The sequence below is a fragment of the Sprattus sprattus genome (genome assembly GCF_963457725.1).
Source record: "Sprattus sprattus genome assembly, chromosome: 12".
NCBI lineage: Eukaryota > Metazoa > Chordata > Actinopteri > Clupeiformes > Clupeidae > Sprattus > Sprattus sprattus.
In genome coordinates, this window is record NC_137910.1 from 30,392,397 (window position 1) to 30,419,867 (window position 27,471).

At 39.4% G+C, this 27,471-nt stretch overlaps 1 protein-coding gene across 1 annotated transcript; it reads left to right on the forward strand.

Annotated features, from left to right (window-relative positions):
* The first annotated feature begins 65 nt into the window (after positions 1-65).
* pwwp2b (PWWP domain containing 2B) lies at positions 66-23,736 on the forward strand. Its single transcript, XM_080849396.1, has 3 exons — positions 66-367; positions 13,928-15,584; positions 20,767-23,736. Exons 1-2 carry the CDS (start codon positions 228-230, stop codon positions 15,582-15,584), a joined length of 1,797 nt encoding a protein of 598 aa, XP_080705522.1. The 5' UTR covers positions 66-227; the 3' UTR covers positions 20,767-23,736.
* Positions 23,737-27,471: the final 3,735 nt, after the last annotated feature.

The following is a 27,471-nucleotide window of genomic DNA, read 5'->3' on the forward strand; positions in this document are numbered from 1 at the left end:
TGAGCACCAAATGGGCGTGATTGTGTGTCTAGCTCCTACTTGTCCTAGGCCGGAGTAAAGAACTCTGCAGAGTGGCCGTGTTGTAATAATTGCTTTGGATAAACGTTGTGATTGTATGGTCTGGCGAAGTCTTGCTCTAAGCAAGTAAGAATAGGGATTTAAGGGGTCACACAACCGGTTTCGCGACCGGGTTTGGATTGTACCAAACAAAAAAAAACACCAAGGAAATGATGGCCTTAGCCGAGGAGCTGCGGGCCGGCTCACGGATGCCGGTGACTATTGAGCAAGTACTAAACGATACTTTGGTGGTCACGCTTACATGTCAAGAAAGGAGCTACACAGGCATTTTACTTGACTGTACCAAAAAGTAAGTTTTGTCTTCTCCTGCTAGCATGTCAATGTCTCTGTTCACACCTTAAACGTTAAGATATGTAAACCTCACGGCCTAACTCGGCTGACGTGAGCTCCATGTCTAGAAGGCCCGTTGCAAAATAACATAACATAGCTGAAAGCTAAACTTTCGATACATTATTAATATTATCTACGATAACTATTGTCAACAAAGTAACGTTAAATGTGCTCTTATAAGTAATGAAATGCGTATCACGAGCTGATGTGTGGAATACGTAAAGCAGCATTGGTGGTCCTCATTGATTAAACGTGGAGGTTTGCTAGACAAAGCCCGAGCTAGCTGTCTAGTTAACTCAATCGGTACCTAGCATATATAAGTAGCAGATTAACATTAGCTGTCTTATCTTTAAAAGGCATTGACTAACAAAATCGATCTCATTTTAAAACGATGGGCCAGGAACTTAAACACCAACGTAAAACTCGTGCAGCAGTTCTGGATATGACCTTCGTAGAACCCTTAAACCGAAGAGATTCATAGCACATTGTCGGTCAAGCCAAATAGTAAGCATCTGAAAATAACACGAAAAGGGCTGATGCCATAAGAAATCTTAAATATAACGATAGTATCATTACGTTTCGTAATAACGTGAGGATTGTTAAAAGGCCATAAAGATTGGGCCACTTTTTTAACAAACCATTTCTTCCACTTAGTTGTGTAGGCCTAACAATGGCAGGAAGTTGACACAACGACACAGTCAGGTTTTTTCATTATGTATGATTTCTTTTGTTAGGTGACATTAGTATTTCACTAGCCTTTTGCAGGGAAGTCCAGGCTGTTTTTACTCATAGGTGGAGTTATCATTAGTCACAATTCAAGACACATTTATTAGCCTACAGTGCATGAAATGCCCTGTATTGTTATTCCTAGGCTTCTTATTACAGTGCATGAAATGCCCTGCATTGTTATTCCTAGGCTTCTTATAGCCTACTACTTCTTCTTATTATTACAGTGCATGAAATGCCCTGTATTGCTATTCCTAGGCTTCTTATTACAGTGCATGAAATGCCCTGTATTGTTATTCGGTGGCTTCTTATAACAGTGCATGAAATGCCCTGTATTGTTATTCCTAGGCTTCTTCTTCTTCTTCTTATTCCGCTTACCTTTTTCTGCGATTAATTCAGCTCGAACCACTGGACTTAGAAACTTTGTTCAAACTTTGTCGCGTAGGTCTTGTAAAGGACACTTTGTATTTTTCACTTTTCTAAACTTTATAGGCTACTTTTTAAGATATTAAAGAAAAAGATTAAAGACCTCTTCATTCTGTCCCTCTCAATTGAACTGTAACTAGGAACATTAAGGCACCTTCCATTCTCTACTTTTTTTCTCTCTATCCCTCTCAGTCTACTTTCTCTCACACTCTCCATCTCTCTTCTTCACTCCATGTTTATCTCCTTTTTCAATATTCTCACTCTCTTTATCTCTTTATCCAGAGCCACTCTTGTTCCCTCATCTTTCCTTCTTCCACTCTTCTTTCCTTTGTTCTTTCCTTCTTCCATTTTTCTTTTCTTCTTCCACTCTTCTTGCCTTTCTTTTTTTTTCTTCCACTTTTCTTTCCTTTCTTCTTTCATTCTTTCACTCTTCTTTCTTTTCTTCTTTCCTTCTTCCACTCATCTTTCCTTTCTTCTTTCATTATTTCATTCTTCTTTCTTTTCTTCTTTCCTTTATTCTTTCCTTCTTCCTTTCTTCTTTCATTATTTCACTCTTCTTTCTTTTCTTCTTTCCTTCTTCCACTCTTCTTTCCTTCTTCCACTCTTCTTTCACTCTTCTTTCCTTTCTTCTCTCATTTCTTCACTCTTCTTTCCTCTCTTATTTCCTTCTTTCACTCTTCAATCTTTTCTTCTTCCTTTCTTAACTTTTGCATTTCATGCACTGGAAATTCCTTCAGGAAATGCATTTTCTAGTGACAGTGCATGAAATGCCCTGTATTGTTATTCCTAGGCTTCTTATTATAGTGCATGAAATGCCCTGTATTGTTATTCCTTCGTTTCTTATTACAGTGCATGAAATGCCATGTATTGTTATTCCTTTGTTTCTTATTACAGTGCATGAAATGCCCTGTATTGTTATTCCTAGGCTTCTTCTTCTTCTTATTATTACAGTGCATGAAATGCCCTGTATTGTTATTCCTAGGCTTCTTATTACAGTGCATGAAATGCCCTGTATTGTTATTCCTAGGCTGCTTCTTCTTCTTCTTCTTCTTCTTATTACAGCGCATGAAATGCCCTGTATTGTTATTCCTAGGCTTCTTCTTCTTCTTCTCACCTTTTTCTGCGATTAATTCAGCCTGAACCGCTTAACGTAGAAACTTCATTCAAACTTTGTCGCGTAGGTCTTGTAAAGGACACTTATGCTATGTATTTTTCACTTTTCTAAACTTTATACTTTTTAAGATATTAAATAAAAACGAATCTAAATTTTCCCATTGACTTACATTGGGCCATTATGACATCATAATAGGGTAATTAAACTGGCTTGCACCTGTGCTTCACTGACACCTGCAGCAAGCCTCCAAGGGTCCTCTTCTCTCTGTACCTCTCCATTCAACTGTATAACTAGGAATATTAATAGACACCTTCCATACTCTACTTTTTTTTCTCTCTATCACTCTCACTCTACTTTCTCTCACACACTCCATCTCTCTGCTTCACTCTTTTTTCTCCTTCTTTCAATATTTTCACTCTCTCTTTACTGTCTTTATCCAGAGCCACTCTTGTTCACTCTTCTTTCCTTACTTTGTTTCTTCCTCTCTTCTTTCCTTTCTTCTTTCCTTCTTTCTACTCTTCTTTTCTTTCTTCTTTCCTTCTTCCACTCTTCTTTCCTTTCTTCTTCCCTTCTTCCACTCTTCTTACCTTTTTTCTTTTCTTCTTTCCTTCTTTCACTCTTCTTTCTTTTCTTCTTATCTTCTTCGGCTCTTCTTCCCTTCTTCCACTTTTCTTTCCTTCTTCCACTCTTCTTTCCTTCTTCCACTCTTCTTTCCTTCTTCCACTCTAATTTCCTTTCTTCACTCTTCTTTCCTTTCTTCTTCCCTTCTTCCACTCTTCTTTCCTTCTTCAACTCTTCTTTCCTTCTTTTACTGTTCTTTCCTTTCTTCCTTCCTTCTTTCACTTTTCTTTTATTCGTTCTTTCTTAACTTTTGCATTTCATGCACTGGTATTTCCTTCAGGAAATGCATTTTCTAGTTCCGTTTACCGACTTCTGCGCTTAATTCAGCTCGAACCGCTTAACTTATAAACTTCGTTCAAACTTTGTCGCGTAGGTCTTGTAAAGGACACTTATGCTATGTATTTTTCACTTCTCTAAACTTTATACTTTTTAAGATATTAAAGAAAAATGAATATAAATGTCTCCCATTGACTTACATTGGGCCATTATGACATCATAATAGGGTCTTTAAACTGGCTTGCACCTGTGCTTCACTGACACCTGCGCCAAATCCAAGGAACCTCTTCTCTCTGTCCCTCTCAATTTAACTAACTAGGAACATTAAGACACCTTCCATTCTCTACTTTTTTTTCTCTCCATCTTTCTCTTTATCCCTCTCAGTCTACTTTCTCTCACACTCAATCTCTCTTCTTCACTCCATTTTTATCTCCTTTTTTCAATATTTTCACTCTCTTTATCTCTTAATCCAGAGCCACTCTTGTTCACTCTTCTTTCCTTCTTCCATTTTCTTTCCTTCTTCCACTCTTCTTGCCTTTCTTTTTTCCTTCATTCACTCTTCTTTCCTTCTCCCACTTTTCTTTCCTTTCTTCTTTCCGTCTTCCACTCTTCTTTCCTTCTTTCACTCTTCTTTCTTTTCTTCTTTCCATCTTCCACTCTTCTTTCCTTCCTTCACTCTTCTTTCCTTTGTTTTTCATTATTTCACTCTTTCTTTTCTTCTTTCCTTCCTCCACTCTTCTCTCCTTTCTTCACTCTTCGTTCCTTTCGTCTTTCCTTCTTCCACTCTTCTTTCCTTTCTTATTTCTTTCTTTCACTCTTCTTTCTTTTCTTCTTCCTTTCTTAACTTTTGCATTTCATGCACTGGTAGGCTATTTCCTTCAGGAAATGCATTTTCTAGTTATTATTCCGTTTACCGACTTCTGCGCTTAATTCAGCTTGAACCGCTTAACTTAGAAACTTCGTTCAAACTTTGGCGCGTAGGTCTTGTAAAGGACACTTATGTTACTTTTCTAAACTTTATACTTTTTAAGATATTAAAGAAAAACGAATATAAATTTCTCCCATTGACTTACATTGGGCCATTGACATCATAATAGGGTCTTTAAACTGGCTTGCACCTGTGCTTCACTAGGTGCGTTTCCATCCCATGTCTTAATGCGCATTATCTCTTATGCGAATATTAAATCCTGGTTGGAAACGCGTGCGATGCGCATTAACTTCCCCAATGAAATTCGATTCGCCAGAGGGAGGTGGATTAACTAGTTATTCGAATTAAGTTAATGCTCTTAACGTAGATGGAAACGGTTTATTCGAGTGATTCGCGTCTTTTTTATGTATTTGTTTATGTTCAGAGTTGGACTGTAGACTACGTCCTGTTGCAGTGAGAGACAACCGTGCTGCTGTCTGCCCCGAATGTGATGTTCCTCTACTGCTTCTCAAACTTCCAGCTAATACACCACACCTCATGCAGTGTGATGGCCATGGCAAAAACTTTTTTCTGCGGTCGGTGAACCATTTTTGTGTTGATTTTGAGGTATGCTTCGGATCATTGTCCTGCTGGAAGGTCAAACCATTGCCCATTTTAAGCTTACTAGAGGGGGCTGTTAGGTTTTCATTTAATATCTGCTGGTATTTGATGGAGTCCATGATACCATGTATCCTTGCAAGATGTCCAGGGCCTTTGGAAGAAAAACAGCCCCACAACATCAAAGATCCGCCACCATACTTCACAGTGGGTATGGGGTGCTTTTCTGTATGGCTATCTTTCTGTCTACGCCAAACCCACCTTTGTTGTTTTTGCCAAAAAGCTTTATTTTGGTCTCATCTGACCATTTAACTCAGTCCCATTGAAAGTCTGACTTCCATTTGGCAAACTGTTGGCACTTTAGTTTGTTGTTGATTGACAGCAGAGGCTTTTTTCTGGCAACCCTCCAAAACAACCTGTGGTGATGTAGGTGGCGGCTGATGATAGTTTTAGAGACTTTCTGAACCCAAGACTCAACTAATGTCTGCAATTCTCTAGCTGTGATCCTTGGAGATTATTTTGTCAGTCGAACCATCCTCCTCATGGTGCGTGGGGTCAATGTACACACACGTTGTCTTTCAGGCTGATTCTTAACATCTCCTGATGCTTTAAACTTCTTTATTATTTCCATGATAGTGGAAGTGGGTATTTTCAACTGGTACGAGATTTTCTTGTGTCCATTTCTTGATTTGTGCAGCTCAACTACTTTTCATCGCACATCGTCTATGCTCTTGGTCTTTCCCATTGTGATGAATGACTAATAGAATTTGGCCTGTGTCACCTCATATTTGTACGTCAGTGGAACCGGAAGTCATGGTTAACCTCTTAAGAGTTCATAATTAAACAGGTGAACTTAAAAATGTAAAACATGACTGAAAATATACTTCAGTTAGATTTCAATCATACGATTTTTCTAGGGGTGCCAATAATAGTGGCACACATGTTTTTGGGAAAGATAATAATTTCAGCCATTGTTTTTTCTTACAATAATTTTACTTCAATGAAAAGGTAAGATTTTTGCGAATATTTTGAGTGAAACACCAAGAGGATAAACCGCGCAGACATATTTTTTCATAGCCTGTTTGCTCATATTCACTAGGGGTGCCAATAATGGTGAGCAGGACTGTACATCCGTGCTAAAATATCAAGGGGAAAGTCCTCATAGCTTGCTTAGTATAGACCCAGCTACCTAACCAACTTTGAGAATAGATTAACGGCGATATTTTTTTATATCGCCCGATAAGTCTCGCGTTAACGCAGCACGTTAACGCCGAAAACGGCCCACCACTACTTATAATATTTAATTAGTCAGCCATTGTTTGTCATCACCTTGCTTGTTAAAATGATGTAATTTTTGGTGGACACCTGTGGCCTTTAAGCCTTATTTCCACACAGGCATTGACTGGAGTTTATCACTGTGGTAGTATTGTAGTTAGGTTCAAGATGAAAAAGGGTTTTCAATGATTAATTAAAAGTGTAACACAATGTAGAATTGTGTGTTTTTATCTGTTTATTAGAATCAATCAGCTTTAAGTTTAACTCTTTGGTGACTGCCCCAAAATTGACAATTTTTAGTGACTTTTTGTAAATCTTTGATATCTCTGCAAATATTGCACATAATACCATATATTATGATTCATTTTAAAGGGTGATGAATGTAGAATCAATGTAGAATAGATGTAAAAAAAAATTCTCTCAATTTAAATTATTAAAAAATAATGTGTGCTAATGTATGCTAATTTATGCGGCGATATTTCTGAAATAAAACACAAAATGTGTAATCTGCTGTGGTTGCCATCATGTTTAAATTACTGCAATTGTGCAAAAGCTAAGTTTTAGTATATATTGTAAGGAATCTTCCTGCCAAGTTTCTCCCTCTCCTTTCATGCATCTATAGGTCGCTGATACTTTTCCCCCCAAAAAAATATTTTCTGGATCTTCTGTATCTTGTATTTTCTGTATTTCTTATAAAACATGTCACCATAGAACATTTGAACAACATGAACAACATTGAACAACAATTATTTTATATGCCGCATTGACATATATTTTCTAGAATCTTGACTATAAATGTGAAACGTAATTGTTAATGATACAAATATTCTCTGTTTATTATTATTATTATATTTAATCCGAGGATGTCTGTAGAGTTGACGTGAACGCAATCAGCCAGCCAGAAGTTAAGTCAGTGAGTACTGTTTGAGACCAGTGTTGTAGTGGGAATCTTTAAACAAGGAGATATTAATGTTAAGTTGAATCACACATCAGTGTCCAAAACTGACAAATCACGGCTTGTACTGGGACAACTTCTTGGCGTATCCACTACACCAGTGGTCGCCAACCGGTCGATCCCGATCAACGTGCCGATCTCGAAGATCTTCCCTGTCGATCTCCAAATGTATTTGTTTTAGGGATGCACGATGTTATCGGCAAGACATCGGTATCGGCAGTTATTGGCTTAAAAAACTTAATTATCGGTATCTGCAGATATGAAAAATTTCTGCCGATGTACCTGGCCGATAAGGTGACGTGTAAATTATGCGCACGCAAAGCAAAGTTTATGAGCGTCGGCTGTGTGGCAGTATCCTACTTCACAGTATTAGAGGATGATGACAAAATGCCTATTTGTCAGAAAACTTTTCAGGAGAAGGAGGAGGAGATGCAGCTTGGCCATAATGTAGGTTGCATGCATAGATGCAGACCACCCGCGTGCCACGCTTTACAACATTACCTGTCGCGCTAATTGACGTTAATAAGTCACGGAGTTAGTTAGACAACACTAGCTTGTTAGCTTGCATGCTACGTGACACCAGAGAAGTTGATGATACCTCATTTCACGGGATGTGAAACGTTATGTATCAAGCCCACGCTATCTGTACATGGCTCACTTTTGCATTTATGGAATTTATACAGCTAACTTGGCAATAACGTTACATAGCTTAGTCTTGAAATCCTAGAAGGGACGTTACTAAACTGTAAATCAGTTAACCAAGGTTAGCTTGCAAAGTTAGCCAAGCATGCTACGTGACACCAGAGAAGTTGATGATACCTCATTTCACAGGATGTGAAACGTTATGTCACGAGCCCACGCGATCTACATGACTAACTTTTCCATATGTGGAATTTAAACAGCTAACTTGGCAATAACGTTACATAGATTAGTCTAGAAATCCTAGAAGGGACGTTATTAAACTGTAAGTCAGTTAACCAACGTTAGCTTGCCAAGTAAGCCAAGCTGCATTTCCAGAGTGTAGTTGTTCAAGTTCAAGGAGGTACTGTTCAAGTATGAAAATTGTGACGTGAAAATATAAATAAATCTGCCATATTTGAAACCATTTCAGTTTCATGAGTGAATGTCTATTTCTAAATTGATACACATCAAGTCTGTAATGTCCTGTATTTACAGCAATACCCTAGCATAATAACAGATTAATTCTAGTACAGGAGAGACAATCGGCCAATCGGCAATCGGCCAAAATGAGCTTGTTAATATCGGCATATCGGATATCGGCTAAAATTCAATATCGTGCATCCCTAATTAGTTTTTTTAAATACAAAAAAAACTTTCGACATTTTCTGAAGTGTCTTCTGAAATGTTTTCTTATGAACTTCGGAAAACCAACTTCAGAAAAGATCTCCGCCTGCTTCATGAACGCCAGCAACTTAAATCTGAGGATGTCTGTAGAGTTGATGTGAACGTAATCACCAACGATTTCTCACAAATTCAGCCCTTCCCACTAAATGCCCCTTCTAAAGCAGCTTGCACGGTGCTCCGACAAACGCCAACATTCTCCAACTAACGCCAACAAACACCAACAGTTGGGTCAGTGTGCGCCAGCAGTTGGTGTTTGTTGGTCATTGTCGAAAGAGTTTAACATGTTTAGTCGGATTGGGTAAAGTTGCAGAATGTCTGCCCAATGTTGAGAGATTTCCAACATTCTGACAGCTCGCAACTAGGCTCATCTTGCGTGCATAACATCCTCGAGTTCTCTTGGATGTCATTGTTATGTTGGTTATCGGCCAGTTTGTTAACAAAAACAATATCTTAAGTCTATTTTTTGATTAACGTTGTGTATTGGCTTACCCAAAACGAACGGTTTTCGAGACAGATATTTGTCTATTTTAACATCTACGACTCGTTTAACACTGCAACGTGTTTCTAAATATTAATGTGTACGGTGAATGCGTACCGGTACGCCGGACCGGTTCTGGACTTGTAAAAAGTTTTAGGTTCAGGTCCAGAAAAACCGAAACCCCAGTGATGCGGTACTTGACTTGTAAAAAATCTAGCACTCACATACTATATCCTTTTCGTTCTAGACCATCTTAAACCTTCCATAGATTGTGAAATTCGTGGTGGAAAAAGACATTCCTATACCATTACACACCCGGACCGGCTGCAACATGAAATAGAGGGGCTGCTTCCAAAACAGTAGAAAACTAGCGATAGCTAACTAGCAGTAACGTTAGTGGTGTAAGTATGATCGGTATGAATTATTTTGTATTTTTTTGCCAGGCAGATTTTGTGGGGCACATTTACAACTGCCCTAGCTCCCAATATAAACTTTGTCCTGTGTCGCTCATTGGTGTTTTTTTAGCAACAGTCTTGTGACAATGAAGAGCAGGCAGCATTTCACAGAACAAGAACAAACAGAGCTAGCCATAAACCTTTTAACAGAGAAAATACCGAAATGGTCAAAAGTGTGGCTGTATTTTGCACAAAAAGATTCAAACATCGCGACGTGCAGCAAATGCAACAGAACAATTGCGTGTAATGAGGAGAGAAGGTCAACAGCAAATCAGCAACCTCAGACTGACAAATAAATGGAGATCACAGCTAAACGTATCCTAGTCTCTTAAAGGGGCAGTGCACATTTTCTCGTACTCAGTGTGTTCAAGTAAAAAGATTAACTATAAACAGATAGAAAAGATAGGTATAAACAAATCAGAGATGGTGAAATTTCATGAAATAAATAATACAATAAAAAACAAAATAATACATGTTTGACTCCAAAGGCAAATATGCTCATATTTTTGCTAAATAAGTTTGAAGCTTTAGTGTGTGCAGAGTGTGTGTGTGTGTGTGTTTTTTTCACTTATTTATATTTATTTAAGTAGACTATAAACTGTTGTTTACAGTTAATATCATGTTCATAGTTTGAAGTAAAAAAAAAAAAAAAAGCTGTAGTTTGAAGCCAAATGTTTTGTATGTAGGCCTATTTATATTAATAGTATACTTTAAACAGTTCATATATTCAAATATGCCATAGGTTCGGGTCCGGACTTATTAGGTCCGAACCTAAACCTAAACCTCTGGATTCAAATTCGGACCTGAACCTGAACGTGGGTTTAGGTATGCATCCCTACACCTTACATGAGTACATTTGCGCTTATGTTTTATAAATGGCCTCTCCCACTTTGTTCCAATTACCGCGTTGGTTTTCGAAATGCAGTCAGACTGAACTGATTGGGAGGTCTTCAGGTCCGCTACAAACAGTCTGGATGAGTGCAGACTGCAGCGTGTCATTCGTTCAGCGGAGAAGGTGATTGGCTGCAATCTGCCATCTCTCCAGGACCTGTATGGATCCAGGACCCTGAGGCCAAGGCCAGACTAAGCGGATTTTCATACTTTCCGGAAAGTAACTTGACAAACTGGCCTCCCGGCCAGATAAATCTGCCATTTGGAGCGTTACTTTCCGTCAAGGTTAGAATCCCCTCTCCAGAGTGGGAAGGTTGCAATCTACCCTGCTATCAGGGCCTGTCTGGCCGCAAATCGGGTTTGAATCCGCGAATCTGATGACGTAATTATCCCACGTGAACGCTGGAAGCTGTCAAGTAGTCACGTACATCTTCCCAATCGCAATAAAAACAAAAAAATGTAAGTCTTCTGTTCTGTTTATGGCTGGCAAACAACGATCTAAGAAGGGCACGTTTTATTCACTGAGTTACCAAAGCAGTCTTCTTTATGGGGACTAATTTACACTGCACTGAATTACACATCTAATATTACTAGATACATATAATAGTGGACATTACACTAGGCAACATGGATCTCATTCATATCTCATCCAGTCGAAATCTTAGCAGGATTGAACACATCTTTATTACAGCGTATCAACATAAGAACAGAACATAGCTAAATCTCCGCTTAGCGTGCTAATCACTACTAATAGCACTAGAGGGTAGCCCAAAATGTGGTATTTAATACACACGATCTATCACAGTAGCAACTTCATGAAAACCCTTACTTTCATTAGGTATGCACATAATGTATGGTCAACTACTTGGCGACAAACTGAACTGTCACCAACTTAACTAGTTGTAACTTGTCGTCTTCTTCTACGAGTCTTCTTCTCCATTTCCGGTAGCACCCTTCACAGCGCCACCAACAGGCCTTGCATATGTACTACAGCATATTCACCAGTTTCAATGGGTGTGTGTGGCCGTAGAACAGCGCAGCACAGCTTTGTCTGGCCGTGTTTGACTAACCCCGAATACGTTCCGGAAAGTATGAAAATCCGCTTAGTCTGGCCTTGGCCTGAGGCGTGCCGGGAAGATTATGGCCGACTCCTCCCACCCTGGTCACAAACTCTTTGTGACCCTCCCCTCCGGCAGAAGGCTGCGGTCCATCAGGACCAAAACCTTGCGCCACCAGAGCAGCTTCTTCCCGTCTGCGGCTGGCCTCATCAACAAGGCCCGGCCCCAGCCCCCCAACACGGACTCTAATCCTGAACTCTAAATTGCACACTTATATTTAGTTTTTTCCCATGGTTAATAACTTAATATGTATATAATAACTTAATATGTGTATTGTTTATTGTTTACTGTGTATGTTTATTGTTTGCACCAACGAACCACAAAAAAATCCTGGTAGGTGAAAACCTACTTGGCAGTAAAAACTTTTCTGATTCTGAAATGTTAATATGCACGCATACTGTCGTATTAAAAGTTTACTCTGTCTTCCCCAAAAAATATCACAGTGGTATATTATTCATTTTGTAGTTAACACTGAGTACTGTGGTGTTTCCCAGACAGATATTTAGTGCAGCAGAATTTAATTGTGTGAAATGAAATGAAAGGAAAAATGTGAAAAATAGGCTGTGCAAAATATTAAGGCACCCTAATCATTTTCATGATTTGAATACCTGTAACTCCTCAATACTGAATAATTGCAACACATTATTAGTCTGATTAGCTTGGTAAGCCTTCAATTTCAAAGAAACGTGCATTCAATCATTAGAAAAACTTTCTTAGGTAGCAAATTGCAAGATGTGCTTCTCCTTGATTCTGAAGAGTGGCAACATCAATCAATCAATCAATTCGATTTTGTATAGCGCTTCTCTAAATACCCGAAGACGCTTTACTGAGTAGTCCAGTCAGTCATTCAGACACAGTCATACCCGTGGTGGTAAGCTTCACCAGTAGCCTCAGCTGCCCTGGGGCAGACTGACATGGGGGCCTCAAAACAACTGTCAAATGATCTGAAAACAAAGATTGTTTAACATCGTGGTTAAGGAAAATTGATGTGACCAAGAACACACTAAATTACTTAATTTCAGAGCAACATAAAAAGGAAAATATTTCTTAAACGGCATTGTCATTGTCACAGTTGAAATCACCAAATCTAAGTAGCCTACAGGAGGCGGCTTACTGACCGACACCTCACAGACTGCAATGAGCAGTAATTGCAGACAGTGTTCAGTCACAGCCATCACACTGACTTTTGAGTCACATGAGAAATGTGTCGGTTGATAAATCAAGCAATTCATATCCAGCCTGCTCATTGCAAATGTGTTCTTTCTTGTTCATAAAGTAATTTTGGGTGTTCTTGGTCACATCAATTTGAAAGCTGGACCAAAGTGTTTAATTTCATTCAATTACAATTAGGCCAAATAAAACGTAAGTACAGTCTGGAGTCTGGACAGTCTTTTTCTCTCAACGCCTCAATAGTAAGATCTTGCCGGTCACCAAGGCAGAGGTTGTGATCTTTGGGCATAAAAGGTTGGTGACCACTGCATTACACTGTTCAAGACACAATTAACATTTTCTCAGCCAAAGTAGCACACCAAAAAGCACACACAAAAAGCTAGTCTAAAAAGGCATTCCCAGATAATATGACATTAATCCACATGATTAAGGATCCGCCCGTCTGTCGGCAGACCGGAATAGCCTGTTCTCGTTTAGCGAGATTAACCTGACGCGCTAACTTAGCTTCAGTTCTACGTCAGTTAAGGTTGATGTAAAAAACAATTGACTTTCCAGTTTCACGTTCCATTTCATATCTGTATGAAATCATGACTTAAACCAGCGGATTTTTCTTTTTTGCAGTGCACCATTAATCAGCGTAGGTCAACACCATCGTACAGTTCTTGTTTTTTTTTAACTGAACATGAAGGAAAAATCGAAATGGTGATTTTAAAATAACACTTGTCTGTGTGTATTTGTCTATGTACGATTTGTACAGAAGACAGCATTTTCGGTAATATATTATAACATACAAACACAATACGCATTTATTGTAATACAATGAATAATAAAGTAAAAAAGCATTGTCTAGTGTTGCAGGCAAAGGAATTTTCGGTTTTGGAGAGAAAAATAAAGAGCATTTAATGTCATGAACTGAGAACATCAATATTGTTCACCTCAGAGAGTTCTTACTTTAATTATGTAATTATGCAAAATATATCGTGCTGGTGGCCTGGTTATTAGGGTTGTGTGTGTGCGTGTAAGATCCCTCTTAAAAGCTCCCTGCCTTCAACTGCCTCGAGTTGTTGTTGCCCACAGTCTCAAGTTAATGTTTTTTAGTTGTACTTCTGTTTGTTTCTTTGTAGATCTGGGCTGTTCTGCTTACCTGGCGTTACAGTGAATTCAAACAATCCTCCTCTGTCAAGACAGGAATTTGAGGTCCCAAACCGTGCGCCAGACTGTAAACTGCCTCCTCTGCTACCACCACAACCAAATGATGAAAACAGCCTTCCTGAACCAGATGTTCCAGGCGCTGCACCGGTGACGGTGCCTGCTGGCCAGGTCTCATACCCTCCTTATTTTGAAGGAGCCCCTTTCCCTCAGCCCCTTTGGGTTCGTCACAGTTACAGACAGTGGATACCCCAACCACCTCCTCGGCCAATAAAGCACAAGAAAAGGCGAACTAGGGAGCCAGGAAGGCTGACTGTGAGCACAATTCGTTTAAGGCCGCGGCAGGTTCTTTGTGAAAAATGCAGGAACACATTAAATGGTGGTGAGGACATAGATGTAACAGAAGCCGAGTCAGCCAGGAATGAGAATTCCCTGCAGGGCAACATTGCTAAGGAATCTCCCATAAAGGGATTGAACAAAGAAGATGGAGTCTCCTTTAGAGAGACTAAAAGGAAAGTGGACATTCCCAGTTATGATGGCAAACGGTTCAGAAAGGACAAAAAAGAAGTTGAAAAATTCTCTGCTTCAGATATGGTCCCCCATAGTCCTGTGATCAAGATCTCATACAGCACTCCTCAAGGTAAAGGTGAAGTCATGAAAATCCCTTCTAGAGTACATGGTTCTGTCAAGCCATTCTGCCCAAAGCAGCTATTACAAGATGGACTCGGGCATCATGATCACAACCAGGTGACTACAAAGAACATTCACACCATGGATCCAACCCTAACAGGCTTAACAGTATCCATTCCTAAACTAAAGTTTCCAAGACATCAAGAGTCTGGCCAAGATATATCTTCACCAAATATTCACTTGAGTTCACATTGTGTTGGTGGCGAACAAGAATATGATTCTATGTATGAAGCAAAGCTGGTGACTGATGACCACAAGTGTAGTACAAATGGTACTGGTCCTGAGCATTCACACTTGGATAATTCAGGAGAGAAGAGCTCACTGGAGCTATGGTCAGACAGCTCATATGAAGAAGCAGGGCGACATGGTGACCTCACCCTGCTAATCAACTTCCATAAGAGAACGGCTGGCTCCTCAGGTCTGTCAGACTGTAGCACTGACAGCCTGGATGAGTCTAAATCATTCAGCTCCGATGGTACATCACCAGAGTTGTGTGACCTGGCTCCTGGGGATGATGTTGCTGTCTCCTCCACCTCACATGGAGGGAGTAAAACCGTCCCACCCCTCACTGTCCGTCTGCACACACGTAGCATGTCCAAGTTTATGACTGAGGAAGGTCATGCGGTGACTGTTGGTGATGTGGTTTGGGGGAAAATCCATGGGTTCCCCTGGTGGCCAGCAAGAGTACTAAGCATTAGTGGTAATTGGAAAGAGACAGCAAAATGTGAGACTGCTTGGCCCGAAGCAAAGGTGTCCTGGTTTGGCTCACCAACCACCTCTCTGTTGTCTGTCGCCAAACTTTCTCCCTTTTGTGAATCTTTCCAAACACGTTTCAATCGCAAGAAGAAAGGGATGTATCGCAGAGCCATTGTGGAAGCTGCAAAGGCCAGTGGCCACATGAGTCCTGAGATCACCTCTCTCATCTCTCACTGTGAGACATAGGTGAGTCATTTGCTATGTTGGACATATTACCTATTACTAATTATTTGAACCCAGTGATTTTCTTTTGTGCCACTTGGTTTTATCTTTATCTTTGTGCCACTTGGTTTTATTTTGCATAATTTAAAAATGATTTTACTACATTTTAGACACTGATTTATTTGTACCATACAATGCCAAAATTACCACTTTTGCCTTTGGAGTTGTGTGTTTGTGTTGTTGCAGTGTTATGCAGTTCATAATTTGTTGTATTCTCTTTAGCCTACAACAGTATAGTAAACTATAAAAACATCCTTCTTCTTGGTGCATAGGTTCATTTTGGTAAAATGTTCACATTTTAGCATGAATTCACAGTTCCTGAGATATAGTCCTTCCTTTTGTTTCCATTTTGTATAACTTAAATAAGATTTAATTGACAAGGTATCAATGGAAAGGAGACATAATTCAAAATCTGCCATTTGACCTTTCAGTCACTTAGGGTGTTCGGGTTCACCTTTTAGAGCTATGTTTTGACCCTCAAAATTGACCTTGTGGGACATGGGACCTCAAGATGACCTCTATTGGAAAGAATGGCTGGCATATTGGCAACATATAACAATTGGAGGGGTAATGATTCTACACACTTCAAATTGCAGACAAAACCAAACCAAATAAAAAGGTTTCAGAATGGTCCAAGTATTTTTGAGGGTCAATAAACTCTCATAAAGAGTCTCATAAACTAATGATAAGCAAAAATCTTTTTTGGTATGGTTTTTATAGGCAATTACTTTTGGTATCATATTCAAATACATGTTGATGCTACAGTGGTGCTAGAACGTTTGTGAACCCTTTAGAATGTTCTGTATATGCATTAATGTGATCTAAAATGTGATCATATCTTCGTCTAAGTCCTAAACAGGGATGTCATGAGAACCGATACTTACGATACCTTTCGAGACTAAAATAACAAAACACCGACGATGCCCAATTTTTTGAAGCACCATTAGTACCGTGAGCGGCGATGCCAGCTGTTAGAATCGGTGCTGCTCTTCTTCTGGAACTGACCGGGGCAGTATCCAGTCGAAGTTTTGATTTACTATTGTAAACGATGAAACTAGTGGAGGTGGCCAGGTGCGCAGTGTTGCCAGATTGGAAATGGCGTATCGTATCATAGGCTCATTTTGGAGGATAATAATCATATCTGGCAACACTGGGAAGGCGGTCGACCAATGACAGTTGTCTCTACAGTCAGAGCTCGCGCTAAAAGGTGGAATGTATGGGAGATACCCTTTCTAAAACTACGTAAAAACTAGTGCTGTAGCGATGCGTCGATGTCGACGCGTTGATTTCAAAATTACGTCGACGCCTTGTTTTTACGTCGACGCTTCGCCACATACACGTGGCTGACCCAAACAGAAACAAACATTGCGCGAGATAGAAACGCCAACCACTTCACAGCAGTATGCCCATCAAAGCCCTGCAAAAAGCCCCATTAAAAGAAAAAGTCCAAATACCTCGCCCTAAATCATCGAAGGTATGGAATAATTCAAATTCAGTCCCAAACGTACAGGTGTCGTTATTTGCAGTCTTTGCCAAATTTGGCATACCACACCAGCACAACAGCATTATGGGAGCATCTGAAGCGGAGGCACCCCATTGTCTCTCGTGAAGGGGACAATAAGTAACGTTGGTTACATTAATTTAACGTTTGTTCAGTGTGTTGTGTAGCTTGAGCTCTGCGCACTTTTGTGGTGCTAGCTAACTATCTTCTTAGCTCTCCGTGCAGTTATTTGTGCTTGGTTGCTAGTAGTTAACGTTAGCTAGCTACTAGTGGCTAGACAGCTGTGTCAGTTTAGTTAACGTTAGTTAGCATCATGGAGTAACGTTACGGCGTATCTGTACTCAACCAACTATTGACTTACTCAGATGTAACGCTTGATAGCTTCTGTTTTCAGTTGCTGACTCAGATTGGAGTCTGTTTTAATGAATTCCCTGGCGTGAAAGAAATTCTCTTTATAGTCACTAGCTACTATTCTTACACAATTATTTGACTCACAGAATAAGTTCATACAACGCATTCCGAAGGTAGGCTAGTTTCTAATGCCGTCTTAAATCGTTTGGGGAATCTAATGAATAAGCCCAAAGTTGGTGGAAAAACTTGCACCCAATTAAGTACCCAATGGATAATTGAGTTTGTCCATCATATAAAATGCTCTAAAGGTGCACGTAGGTTATTAGGAAATCTCATCCTAACTAGACATTTAAGGTATTTCCCTCAACGCAGTGTTACTACTACTTACGGCTGCAGAACACGGCAACCAAGCACGAACAAACGGCACAGAGAGCTAACTCGTGCTGTGGTCATTTAGACTAACATTAGACTAACGTTGGCCAGCTTATAGTATGTATCATGATTCACCACGTTAGATCGCCAATGTCAACTAATGGCACCAAGCAATGTCCAGGCCAGGACTGCACATAAGGTGGTGTGCAGTGCTCGTGAATGAATGTTTTTATGAGCACTGAAAACATTTAAATTAATGACCACCACATCCAAGTGTGATAGGGCTTATATGAGTACCAAACATTTTTTCTGTGTCTCTAGATAAACATGAAATGCATTGTTGGACTTGCTGTGCAAAACGGTGCTCAATAAAGTATATTATTTAGATTTTTTTGGTATTTATTTGAGATACATTATGGTTTTAATCGAGCAACAGAAAAATAATCGTTAGACTAATCGTCCAATTAGTCGTTAGATTATTCGACTAATCGATAAAATAATCGCCAGATTAATCGTTTAGAAAATAATCGATTAGTAAAGTAGAAACTAGTTTGTGAAAGACCCAGAGAAACACAAATATCCGACGAGGCAAAATCCCGGACGCTTATTGAATCCCTGCCGGTCGCATTTTTTAGGTCTCGAGGGTTGTCCGGGTAAAAGAGGACGTCTAGTCACCCTACTTTATGCAAACGATGCTACCGTGTTCTTCAGACCAAGGAAGGTAATACTTCCAATTCAGCAAAGCACCTGAAAGACTGTCATTCGATTTGTTTAAATAACTCAATGAGAGTTCTGATTCATATTAACAACATCCAAAGAATGCAGTTTTTCTGTTTTCTAATCTGTCATACTGAAATACACGTCACATGATGTTTAAAATGGTAGGCACGTGTGTTACAATGGCTAATGTTATGTACGTAGCTTAGGTTAGGTATGCTGTAGTTTTAACGTTAGCCTATAGCCTACCTTGGTTAGAAGGAGATAGAGAGAGAAAGAGAGCATGCATATTGCCAGTATCATGACTAAACTAACGAAATTCACTGAATGTCCTGCTTTAATATAGTTACAAATGAATATGCAATTGGTTTGAAAAAAACACGATTACCCAGTTTATAATTTTTTTTCGATGCCATAGACTCAATGTAGCCTATAAGACGATTTGCGAGTGACAGCTGGAATTTCGCCGCGACCACACTGAACATTGATTTATTTTGTATTTTATATGTCCTTTAAGAAGCTCAAAACTCATGTTCATCTTGTAAGCTGAATGGGTGCAGTGTTATATCCACATTTTGTTTTGCACTGATGTTGTTTTTGCACAGTAGCCTACTTTTTGAAAAGATGCCTGAAAGTTTGGAATGTGTCTGGGGTCACTAGGTGTTGCACTATAACCATTAATTGCACTTTATTATGTTGTGCTATGCTCTATTGCTCTAATTGCATGTTTTTTATGTCTTATGACATTTTGCTATTTTTCACATATTTTAATCAAGTAATTCATGTTTCAAGTTCAAGTGCATGGAATCTTGGAAAATCCTTTTTTTTTTTTTTTTTTACCGTGGTATCTAAATTGGTATCGAGAATCATGTTCTTCTACTGGTATTGGCACAGACTACTGAAGTTTTGGTATCGTGACACCCCTAGTCCTAAATCGTGATGGAGTAAACTCCGTTCAACAAAAAACACAGAAAACATTCTTCTTTTATAATCCATGAATTGAGCAAAATGAACTAACACTAAATGCCTTGTTGGGGAAAAAGTATGTCAACCCAATACCTGGTGTGACCTCATGGAGTAGCAATAACCTCGACCAAATGTTTTCTTTAACTCTTAATCAGTCCCATAAAACTTGGCCCATTCCTCCTTACAAAGCTGCTTTAACTCATGGATGTTGGTGGGCTTCCGTGCATGAACTGATCTCTTCAGGTCTTTCCACAACATTTCTATAGGATTAAGATCTGGACTTTGCATTACCTGGACCATAACATTACATTTCTTCTTCTTTAACCATTCTTTGGTAGACTTACTTGTGTGTTTAGGGTCGTTGTCTTGCTGCAGGACCCATCTTCTGTTGAGCTTCAGTTCACCAACGATACCCTGACATTCTCCCGTAGTATTTGCGGGTACAATTCAGAATTCATAGTTCCATCAATGATGGCAAGCCTCCCTGGTCCTTAGGCAGCAAAGCAGCACCAGCCTACAGTTTTACAGTTTTGTTTGAAAATGCATACATTGTTTGTTAATATGGTATCGCGGTGCACTTCACAAATCAGTCTCATAAATATCAGTTTCACATCACATCTTTCTTTTAAAGTATATGAAACTATCAATTTGCATTTCGCATTAGTAATGAAATAATAATGACTTCAACCAAAATATCAATAGCTAGTAAAGGTTGAAGGTCTTAGGAGTTTTGAGTAGAACAGGTTTGAAGCATTCACTCTTCTGCAACATCAAATAGACAGCATATACAATCAAAAGCGTTTATTTCGAAAATGATCAGAAGTAAAACACATAATATGTAATCCAACTACTTGTAAAGGTGTGTGTGTGTTTTCAAGTGTGTTTGCTCGACTGTGAGCTGTGGGGTGCACGCCAGAAATAGTGTGTGTGTGTTCCTTTGTTCGGTATCTGTAGATCTGCGTACATGTGTCTGCACTGTTGTGAACATACATAGGTGGACAAAGGACGAGACGGCGCGAGAAGCTAGTAAACTAGCAGACTTTCCATTGCAACTGCTTGCGCTAAGCTTGTTTACGCTTGGTTAGCAGTGCGTTCTTGGCTAAAGACAAATCTTCATACCATGAAACATTATGATGTTACATCCATATTGGTTTCTTGTTGGGAAATGCAGATTTAACATTTTAATAATTTGTCTCTAACTTGTTCTTCTTTTGCAATCTCTGGATTTATTTTCTCTAGGTTTACAAGATTGCTGAAGACCACGTACAGAGGTATCGGTTTTCTCAATGAGTAGTCATCAAGCAAAAAGTGCTACAGTGATTTCCGCAAATACAAGTGGCTGGAAATCAAAGGTTGCCAAATTGTGGAACTAATAAGGGGGTTGGGAGGAAAAGGCTAATTTCAAGGTTTCCTGAAGGGCAAAGACGGTATTTCTTTTTTAAGGATTTACCATGTTTTATTTGTACATGTGACAAGATAGTAGGAAAATGAATGTATTTATTATCAGCAAAAAACTTTACAGTCCAGTAAGACATCCACATTGCTGCTTATTTTTCTTACGGGAGGGTGATGCTAATGTCTGGTCATTTTCTGACCCTTAGTCATCTCTTGGTTTCAGTCTAAAACGTGTTCCTAGTCCTACTGTTTTCTTTTTAAGTTATAAAAAATGTGAAATTAGAGGGGCATAAAAGTTTGTAGAACATTAAGCTTTTTATCTGAGACATGGTGATATTTTCCCTGTCTTATTGATTCATGTGATTTGCAGCTACTTAGCTACTTATTCAATCAATACAAATACTCTGCATGAATTTTTGTCAGTTGCATCCGTAAACCGGTAAACTTATTTCAGTTACAAAGGACTCCCACATTCTTCTTGGCTTAAGACCGGTGACTTGTGAAGCAGGTAACTAATAACCCAAATGTCCAGATACGAGAGTATCTCTTCACAGGACAGTGGGCTAGAAGGATGGAAGCATATTTCACCTAAACAGTTCAAAAAATGACAGTGATGCTAAACTAAATTAAAAATAATGCCAATTATTTGTTTAAACTTTTACCTATTGGTTAGGGATCTAAAGGCAGCTAACTAATTGCAAAACATGCACAAAGTCAATGCAGTGAAATGAAAATGGCTAATTCTCAAAATTTGTACTAGGATTGATGTAGTCTTATCTCTATTTATCAGACATGAAGCTTTATATTCAACAAACATCTGTGTGCCTTTAAACCAGGGATTAAAAACGAAATATTTTTCATTTCGTTTTGTTCTGACCAGAAACTTTATTTTTCTGTTCCGTTCCAGTGTTCCTATGCTTCTCTTCATATATTATTAACCGGTTAGAACCTTATAAAAGAACGGTTAATAACGTTCTTTTCAAAAATGTCATGGGGGGGGGGGGCATGCTTAATGTTTGTCATTATGCGGGGGTGCGCGCGCGTGCTTAATGTTTGTCATTATTCGGGTGCGTGTGTGTAGCCTATAGGCTAAATGCAATGCGCCCTTTCTAACGTCAATAATGAAACAACATTATATCACCTTGCAGTTCAATTTTATTTGTTTCCCTACAAAAGGTTCCTCCTTTCCGACAGTCAGCAACATGAAATTAGGCTGCAGGACCATTTAAACGCAAACATGGCCATGTCTTTCGAACTGAAGTCCGTTCAAAAAAAGGAAAGCAAGAAAATGCAGCAGCTTAAAACCATGGCTATTCAAAACGAAAATGACAACAAACTCAGCCGGTCACATTCAAATTCGGAAAGCATCTCCAACAAAACCTTCTCCATTACGCGCAAAATAAACACAACTCATGTCCATAGCTAGAGGCCTATGCCTACTCTCTTCTATTAACTCGGGAGCTAGCCTATTTGAAATGACAACAGATAGCTTACATACCAAATTGCTTATTCAGTTTAAGGAAAAGTATGTCCTCCAAAACATTCTCCTTCAGATTGCTGCGCAAAGGAGACAGGACATATTTGAGAGACGAAAAGGCACGCTCTACACTGACCTGGGTAACCGGCACAGGCAGCACACTCATGGCAAGTTTGGATGGATCTGTGTTAGGCTACTCGCTAGTGTCAACAGTAGTTTCACTTCAGCTAGGCGGTCTGGGTAACATTTAGCGGGCAGGTAGCCAAGCCCATCACTTCCGGAATAAAACTTTATTTCAAGATTTATTTTAACAATAATTTTATTTCCACAATATTTCAAGAAAGGTTATTTGGAACGAAAAATAACGTTATTAACCGGTTATTTAAAATTGAAAATATTGTTTTCACTCCGGAACAGCTGAAATTGTTTTTGTTCCGGTTTTCGATTACGTTCCTCACAAAATTTCGTTCTTTACCGGTTTTCGTTTTCGTTCTTTGAACCGTTTCTAATCCCTGCTTTAAACAAATGTAGTCTCCATCTTTTATCGTCATGTATACTTTTCAACCGTGCTGTGGTTCAAAGTACATTTCTTCTACTGTTGTGATACATCACGGTCACCTGTACATTTAGTTTGTTCCTTTTTTAGTATTTTGTCTGTCAAATTACCTTAGAGATATGTATTCTTGGTATATGGACTTCATCTGTACTTGCTTTTATAATTTAACGTTGTGTAAAAAAGCACTTTATCTGTACCTTTGTGGCCTGTCATTACAACCACTCCTCCCCCCCCTCCTCCCCCCCCTCCTCCCATAACCTTGGGTAAGATCATGACTTGTGGATGGTAGACTAAAAGGTTTTCAAGGGATGACTACATGCACTGTGTCCTTGTAATGGTGTGTTTTTCATTGTACATCACCACCATGCCAATTTTGCTGAAGAGGAATGTATACCATATTTTGATCTTATGCATAAGACTTTGCAGACACTAAAAATTCCTCAAAAGATACTGTGAATTTAACTAGTGTTGTAGGGATTGATGCTGTAGACTATCCATTTTGCTGACAATTATCAGGAATCGGGAGTTTCAAAACCAAAACCGCACTAGTAGAAAGGAATGGAAGGGAATGCATTGAGTCTCAGTGCAAAGATTCTGATGATAGCCACTTCATTTACACTTTTAAACATTTTGGCTTTTGTTTTTGGAATATGAGTTGGTTTTGACATGTGAGCCAAACACTATAGTAGTCCACCTCTTGATGCAATTTGTATATGTGTGTTTGATTTTTTTTTTTTACACATGTACAGAAAGAAAAATAAAAAGCTATTCTTGTGCACAATCTGATGATATTTTGTACACTATTATTTGTCAAATTCTGAACTTAACATCCCCAGACCTTCAGTGCTCAGGTGGGCCATCCCCCGGGCCTTTCTGTGTGGAGTTTGCACGTTCTCCCCTTGTTCACAAGGGGTTTCCTACATAGATATATATAAAGGCTAGATGTCTCGTCAAACGGAGTCGAACGTCCGCTCATGGTGTTGGCAGTTGTACATGTACTTAAAAAAAAAAAAACATGCCTTGCTCAATTTTCAAATATTACTAATATAATACAATAATTTGAATTATTACTTGTTTAAACTAAACATGTAATAATTCAAATTATTTTATTATATTAGTAATATTTGAAAATATTGATAAGTAGTCCCAATAGGACCTTTGTGCTATCTCATTTGTCAGATGCACAGAACAACACCGAGTCAGACTGGGCACTGAAATTCTTAAGACAAGACACCGCACAACAACCTTCCATAGAAATACATAAAATAACATAACATATAAGTACTCTGAACATAAATTACACATATAATAAACATATAATAAATCTATTCAATATACAAAATATACTGTATATACAATACAATCTGCTAAACATATAATACACATATAGTAACCTAATAAACCTATACTTACCTAAAGACAAATCAAGTGTGCCTGGTATCAGCTAGTGCAATATCAATGGTAGTGCAAACAGTAGATGAAACTGTAACATGTAAAATTTGAGACTGTCATTGTCCATTTAAAAGCCTGATGGCCCTTGGAAAGAAACTGATCTTCAATCTACCGGTGCGAGACCGAATACTTCAGTAGCTCCTGCCAGAAGGCAAAGGGGGAAAAAGTATAAAGGATGGATGGTAGCAGTCTTTAAGGGTCCTGCCAGCTTTCCTGAGGCATTGTGTGTGGAAGATGTCATGCAGGGCTGGGAGCTCCCTGCCGACGATGAACTCCGCAGACCTGACCAAACTGGGTAGGACCTTACGGTTCTTGGCTGTGTAACTTCCATACCACACTGTGATTCAACTAGTCAGGATGCTCTCTATAATACATCTGTAAAAGTTAGTGAGGATGACTGATTCCATACCAAACTTCTTCAGTCCCCTCAGGAAGAAGAGGCATTTCCGGGACGCTTTCACCACCTTGTCCGTGTGAACAGACCAGGTGAGATCACTGATCATGTTTACCCCGAGGAACCTGAAGCAACTGACCTGTTGATGTATAGGGGTTGCATGCTCTTCCCCCTATAGTCCACAGTCATCTCTTTAGTATTGCTGATGTTGAAAGAGAGGCTATTTTCCTTACACCATGTTATCAGGGACACACCATTTTCAGTGATGAGGCCCACAATGGTTGTGCCGTCAGCAAACTTCACGATGAGATTTTAACTGCGTAGCCGCACAGTCATGTGTGAACAAGGAGAACAGGAGGGGGCTGAGCACACAGCCCTGGGGGGTGCCTGTGTTGATGATCCCTGGAGATGTGGTGCAGTAACCGATTCTCACCACCTGACTCATACATCAGAAGGAACAGTCCCTATAACATTGAGTGGCATGGGCTGGTCGCTGGATATGTGTGTCATTTCGGACACACAGTTAGCTTTCCCGCATACACTAGGACTGGACTTCCTGCTGAATGTTGGAGAGAAAAGTTATAGGTTTAAGGTCAAAGGCTACTGGGCACTATTTTCCTTTTTCTCAGCCAGATTTTTTTTAAACCAGGCCCTTACACAGAGCAAGCACAGTGTTCTCTTGAATATGGCTTTGCCACTAGAGGACGATAATGTGTCCCAGGCTCAATAGTTCCCCAGTGTAACTGATAAAAAGCCATCCTCCAGAAATGTGAAGTCTCTTCCAAACTGGGCCGAAAGTCTGTTTAGAGGCCATATGCAGTGGGGTTGAAATATCAGCTGGTTGTTCCCAAAGCACTGTAAACATTCTTCTTGGATTACTTCAACAGCAATCCATTAGGTTTGTAGGGCCGTATCAGATGTGAGATCAACAAGATTTCTTGTACAGGGTGTTGCCATATGCAGTGGGGTTGAAATATCAGCTGGTTGAACCCAAAGCACTGAAAACACTCTTCTTGGATTACTTCCACAACAATCCAATTAAAACAGCTGATCTATTGAAAACTCCTACACTGTCTAGATGAAGTGACTTACTGGAAGGCACTAGAAGGCGCACACAGGGGAAGGATGAACACTCTCCTAAAAATGTTGGAGGTTGCATGGTGGCCTGAGGTGCGTAAGGATGTGTGGAAGCATGTCAAGTGCTCAGAATGTCAACAGGATAAACCATCCAACACAAACCGCTAAGGTTGCTCCAGTCATCGGAGATTCATAAACCAGGCTACATGCGTAGCACAGATTTCATGGGTCCCGCCCCTCATATCCATCAGTCACCAAGTCCTTGCCATCTATGATACCCCATCATTTAAAGACAACATCAGCTCAATGAAGGGGTAAGATAATGGTATTATAATGCCCACAGGAAAGATTTCCAGTGGGAGATCTGGTCTGGGTTCGTACACATCCTCTATCCAAAGCTTCTTCGCTTTTTCTCATCTAAATTGGCACCAACGTGGGCATGCCCAGTCAAGGTGGAAAAGAAAGCCTGGGCCAGTAAATTATAGAATTAGGTGGATTTAGGAGGATAAACAGGATACAGTGAATATTGTTAATATCAAACCCTTCTTTGAAGGTCTTCCTCAGTAGCCTTCGGCTGAGGAGGAGAACTCTGTGGCACTTCCACGGATGAATTAGGACTTCTCACAAATAAACCCCAGTAAGTAACAAAGTTTACATTTAACTGTTGAGGTAGTGGTGAAGGAGTCTAGAGGAACTCCTAAAGGGAAAACAACAGTTTTCTAATAAGTTACTGGATAAGGTGACATTCTATTCTTTATTTTTCCCTGTGTATAATTGTTATAAGGACTTTTACTGCCACCATTTAGCTGTAGTAAGTTGTTGCTCATCCAGTGCTGGATGTCATCCAGGCATTTGGTAATCTGTGATAGTGCCTGTTGTTTGTCGGGTGAAGTTCGGATGTAGATTTGTGTGTCATCTGCATAGGAGTGAAATGGGATGTTATGACCTCGAAGCATGTTTCCAAGGGGTAGCATGTAAATTAAGAAAAGCAAGGGCCCTAGGACTGACCCCTGGGGGACACCGGAGGTAACGCACCTAATACTGGAGGTGATATTGCCAAGGGAATTTTATACAGAAAGTAGGACTTTTAAGTTATTATAAAAAATAGACACCTGAGGAAACAGGAAAGGTGCGTGTGTGGGACACCTGAGACTTGCCTAGCAGGTGGAGAAGCCATTTCGAGTGCCAGAAAAATGTATGGATTTCTGTTAGGAGCCTGTGGCCAGTTCATGGAGTACATGAGAAGAGGAGTTTTCAGGGTTGGATATTGGACCCTAATTTTTTCAATCTCATAATAGACTTGCTATATGACGTGATATGTATTATTTCTTTGTTATTTAGTTTTTCAAAATGTTTGCCATTTGTAGTTCTTGAAAAATGTACCTTAAAAGAGAAGTGAGGAAGTTATTTTGTTTTGTGTATCAATTTGCACCTCTTACAGTGTCTCGAAAAATATTTAATAATTTGAGTTTCCAAGTTAAAGCCAATTTGTTATAATATGTCTTTTCAACTGTAATCCAAATGCATAATGTTTTAATAAGGTTGCTATGTAAAATGACTTTACAGTTATCCAATTTCAACATGAAGCCACTT